General features: G+C 49.0%; 1 protein-coding gene across 11 annotated transcripts in view; it reads right to left on the bottom strand.

The window, feature by feature from the left end:
• The window catches only part of LOC140709626 (neuronal pentraxin-2-like), a 101,751-nt gene extending 97,718 nt beyond the window's left edge, over positions 1-4,033 (bottom strand). For all 11 annotated transcript variants that reach the window (XR_012090237.1, XR_012090241.1, XR_012090235.1 and 8 more), the window contains exon 1: positions 3,406-4,033. Coding sequence is in view for 2 of the 11 variants with exons in the window: in XM_073008811.1 (XP_072864912.1) it covers positions 3,406-3,699 (294 nt within the window). In the remaining 9 variants the exon portion in view is untranslated. The remainder of the gene's footprint in view (positions 1-3,405) is intronic.
• Between the last annotated feature and the right edge of the window lie 1,352 nt (positions 4,034-5,385).

Raw genomic sequence — 5,385 nt, 5'->3', positions numbered from 1 at the left:
TCTCTGTGAGGTGGGGCATACCATTTCCCACATTTCCCACCCTGTGTGCTGTTCCCCAATAAAAACAAATTCACACACACACACACACACACACACACACACAAATATATAAAAATAAGGTTGCAATAAATGTTCTGTGACGTTCCTTCTTTCCAGGATCAAACTTCTGTGATTCTACTTCTAACTTCATTCCCAGAGTGCCCTGTTGACCCTGACCCCTCAACCCTTTACAACTACGTCCACTGTAGTTGAAAGATCTGTATATTTGAAGACATCAAAGAGATACCACTACTGAAGACGTACCACAACTGAAGATGTACCATTTTGGTTGCAGTGACTTCACACAATCCAACCCACAAGTACAGAAAATACCAGCCCAGTGAAATGACAACCATCATGCTTTCTTTACTATTCATGTAATAATAGATATTAGCCTTCTATTTGGACCAAGCGTGGCAGTAGGCACTGTGAGGTGTTTCCTAAGAAGAATGTGATCTGTGGTGTGCACCTGTAGTCCCAGCTACTTGAAAAACTGAGGTGGGAGGACTGCTTGAGACCAGGAGTTCAAGACCAGCCTGGGCAACATAGTGTCACTGCACTCCAGTCTGGGTGATGAAGTGAGACTCTGCCTAAAAAAAAAAAAAAAAAAGAAAAAGAAAAGTGGGGTTGGCTACAAGTTTTTAGGTGACTTAGAGCAAGAGTAGAAGGGGGATAATTCAGTTGGAGGAAGTTAATTCATATAGAGCTTACGACTTCAAAACTCTTCTCACATCTTAAATATTTTACTGAGTGCCTACTATATGATAGGCACTGAGCCAGGTACTAGTATTTCTTCTTTCAAAGTCACTGTCAGCCATTCCAACAATGTCCTCATCAGCATCTTACAACACTTGCCCTCTGTGTCCTTCCCATGTTATAATCTTCAATCATAAATTCATCCAGCAAATATTTGTTGAGCACCTATAACATAACCAGCCCTGTGTTAGGGTTAGAGGAGATACACACACACACAAACATACACACACACACACACACACACACACGCTATGCTTCCAGCTTCTGGTGCAGGAATTAAAAAAAATTAAATAATGGGATAGAATTAAAATTCAAATATACTCTGAAAGAGACACAAAGATATTTTAATACCTAAAATATCTAATAAGGAAGAAAACCACTGTAAGAAATTACAAGATCATGCTTCTCCCCTCTTAGATTAACAGAGATCTTTCTAAGCGTAAAAGCAAAGGAAGAAAGAATAGTAAAATGCCAATAGTTCCAACCTCACAATTTTTTAAAAAGTACACACACACACACACACACACACACACACACACATACTACACACAATATTGACAAACATCTTTCAGGACAATTGGATGCTGTGAGTTTATGATTGAATGAGGCTCTTTGCTAGAAACTGAAAGATGATGAAACATCAAAAGGAAAACTGAAAGACAGATTGAGGCTCATAAACATCTCATCTATCGGACACAGCAGGAACCTAAGCTAAAACCAGGGCCTTCTGGAGCCTGGATCTGGAATCAGGGTTGGGAAGATATCTGAGATGAACCATGGCTCTGTTTGAAGATAGGGACTGACACGAAAGGAGACTGGAAAAAGTGCTGCAAATCCTAAGAAAAAAATTTTTAGATTATACATCTAATAAAGGGACTTTCATCTAGAATGTATATAGAACTCTTACAACTCAACAACAAAAACATAATCCAATTAAAAATATAATGAGATACCATCCCATACCAGCCAGAACAGCTATGATTAAAAAGTCAAAAAATAACAGATGCTGGGGAGGTTGTAGAGAAAAAGGAATGTGTTTACATTGTTAGTGGGAGTGTAAATTTAGTTCAACCATTGTGGAAGATAGTGTGGTGATTCCACAAAGACCTAAAGACAGAAATACCATTTGACCCAGCAATCCCACTACTGGGTACATGCCCAAAGGAACAGAAATCATTCTGTTATAAAGACGCATGCAGGCATGTGCTCACTGCAGCACTATTCATAATAGCACAGACATGGAATCAAATGACGGTCAATGATAGACTAGATGAAGAAAATGTGGTACATATATACTATGGAATACTATGCAGCCATAAAAAGGAACCAGATCACGTCCTTTGCAGGGACATGGATGGAGCTGGAGGTCATTATCCTTGGCAAACTAATACAGGAACAGAAAACCAAATATCGCACGTTCTCACTGGTAAGTGGGAGCTAAGTGATGAGAACACACAGACACATAGAAGAAAACAACACACATTGGGGCCTATCACAGAGTGGAGAGTAGGAGGAGGGAGAGGGTCAGGAAAAATAACTAATGGGTACTAGGCTTAATATCTGGGTGATGCAATAATCTATTCAATAAATATACATGGAACAAGTTTACCTATATCACACATCTGCACATGAACCCCTGAATTAAAATGAAAGTTAAAAAAAGAAAGCCCCCCCAAAATAGGTAAAGAATTTGAGTAGACATTTCTTAAACAAGACATACAAACGGCCAATGAACGCATGACAAGGTGCTCCACATCATTAGTTATTAGGGAAACACAAATCAAAACCACACTGAGATACCACTTCATACCCACTAAGATAATTATAATAATAATTAAAAAAAAAGATGGACAATAACGAGTGTTGGCTAGCACATGGAAAAAATGGAATCCTCATATGTTGCCTGTGGAAATGTAAAATGATACAGCTACTGTAAAAAACAATTATTCTCACAGTTTCTTTATCCATTACCCACGTGATGGGCATCTGGGCTGGTTCCACGGTTTTGCAATTGCGTATTTGCAGCTGAGCTCCCGTGGCAGCCTCCCAGCAACCCGCTGCGAAAGGTTAAAAAGTCATCTGGCAGCTAGATAAGAGGACTAAGTTCTGGTGCTCTACAGCACTGTAGGGTAAACACAGCTAACAAGAATTTATTATATCTTCTCAAATAGCTAGAAAACAGGATTTTGAAAGTACCCAACACAAACACAGCCTGCGGGAGCGCATCCCAGCTCTAGATTTGGAGATTTGCAAAAGGATAGAGGCTACCGCGTCCCCGGGTATTTGGCACCCACGGCCTGGCCACCTAGGTTCGCTAGCCCGGACCTCGGGAAGTGTTCGGCGGTCCTGCAGGCAGTCCCGGCGAGCAGGGTGGGGGTGAGGGGTGAAATTTAAACGTTTCCTTCCAGCAAGAGCAGGGGGTTGGGAAAGGATGCCACGCAGGGGACTTCCCGAGCAGGATGGAGACTCTCACCTTTCACCCTCAAGTCCAGCTCACCCCGCGGACGATCACACTCTTCCCAAGGCCATGCCTCCTTCCCCCGATCCTCCCGTGTCTTCCGCCCCATGGGAGCATCCCCATTTCCAGGTCCCCCGTCTTTCGCCCCCTACCTCGAGGCTCTTCAGGCGGTCCTTGAGGGTCTGCAGCGAGCGGCTGAAGTGCTCAGGACGTGGCCAGGGTCCCGCGGCAGGTCGCCCATAGTGTCCTTGCCCGTGGCCCTCCGCGTCGCGCGCCTTGCCGCCCGCGAGCCCCTGGCAGCGCGCTGGGTTGCCCGCGACCTCGTGAATGGCCTCGCGCGCGGGCGCGCCCAGCATCTCTTTCAGCGGTAGGACGGTCTGGCGCAGCTCCAGCACCGCAGCCCGCAGCTCCTCCTCGGGACTCAGCCCGCCGCCCTGTATGGGCATCGCCGGCAGCCGGTAGCCGGCGCGCACCGCCTCCGTGGGCAGCGCCGTGCACAGGAAGCGGCTGCCGAGCACCTGGCTGTCCTGGGCCCCGGCGGCCACGGCGAGCGCCAAGCCGCGACCAGCAGCGCCAGCATCGCGCCACCGCCGAAGTACTCAGCTCCGCATGGTCAGGCTGGCGCCCTTGGGGCGCTCCGCGGGAGGCGCTTTCGCTGCTGGCGATAGCAGCGGTGGCGTATGGAAGGCCGCCTGCACCACGGAGTCGGCGCCACCTGCACTACAGTGACCTCACTGGCCGCGAAGCGCTGTGCTCCCGCCGCGCTTCGCCCTTGCGCCCTCTCTTAAGCTGAGGGGGGATGGGCACAGGGAGCCGGCGCGTGGAGCGTGCGCCGCGAGCTGTGATTGGCTCGGCCGAGTGCGCGTCACGCAGTGGGCGGGGCGGGGGGGGCAGGGGGACTTCTCGGTGTGCAGCAGGTGGCTGGGCGGGAGGTAGCATAGGCCTGATCCTGAGACAAGAGCCTGAGGTCCGGAGCCCCATCTCAGGAAAGGAGGCCTGAGGTAGAAAACGATGTTGGGGCTGTCGAGAGCCTATAGGCTGGCTGTGCCCGGGAGCTCCTCGAACCCACACGAGGACGCGGGCGTCATGGACTGAGAAGTCAGGAGTCCATTGGTGCCCCGGTGCCCCTTCCTCAGAGTGGCTTCCGGCGCGGCCTGGGGCCTCGCTATGCGTTAGCAGCCGCCCTCAGGGAGGCGTTTTCCCCAGCAGGAGCAGCCCCCGCTACGCGGGACCCGAACCCTGGCCACCGTCGCGAGCCATCCCAGTCGCTAGGCGTGGACCTCCTCCTCAAGGCCCTGCCACCTCATTCTCGAGGCGGGAAGGAGCCGCAAGATGGCCGCCTGTGGATGCAAGGTCCCTGGGGTGAGCTCCTCGGCCCTGCCTCCACCCTCCACCCCGACTCGCAAAACGCTCGGGAAGAATCCACGGGGACCGGGACCAGGACCAGGCGCCGGATGCAGACCGGAAGGAAGGGACACCTGGAGTTGGAGACACAGTCACGAGGTCACTGCAGAGCCCTCGCGCGATTGTCCTTCGACTGCCCCCGGGCGGTGACCTTATTCAGCAAGACCTGAGCTGGAGAGTTGGTTGGGGGGAGGGGGTAGTCTTGGTGACATCCAACTGGAGTCATCGCGGTGGAGCCACGTGGCCAAACAGTGCCCCGTCCTTTTAACCAGGGGGCCCGTAGTGTCACCACTTCACCAAAGTGAGGCCACTGCCCTCAGCTTGGAGACAGCAGATATGAGCAGAAACTCCCAAAAGTCAGGAGCAAATTTGTTTTAGAATCTCTCCAAATATGTGGCTTAAAATAAGTTCAGAACGATTTTGATGCACAGCTACAGACTGAACTAGTTTACTGCACATTTATAAATGGAAATCTTTATTGTTTTTTGCTTTCTATGTTTTTAAGGAAAACTGTTACAAGGTCATTAATCAAGTTATCCATTATACCAGAAACAAATGGATTTGTCACTTGTGGACAAAAGCCGAGATTGATTCTGAAAGCAAATTGTATCAAAATAAATGAAATTATTATGATAATATCAACTAGACCACAGTGATTAATCTCTAGAAACCAAATTCTGACCTGCTTTACACTTCAAACAATAGCTTCTGTTATGTAAATAGTTGTG

Source organism: Chlorocebus sabaeus, chromosome 21, assembly GCF_047675955.1.
Source record: "Chlorocebus sabaeus isolate Y175 chromosome 21, mChlSab1.0.hap1, whole genome shotgun sequence".
NCBI classification, from domain to species: domain Eukaryota; kingdom Metazoa; phylum Chordata; class Mammalia; order Primates; family Cercopithecidae; genus Chlorocebus; species Chlorocebus sabaeus.
The sequence above is the reverse complement of the archived record's forward strand: the minus strand, read 5'-3'. Positions and strand labels throughout refer to the sequence as shown.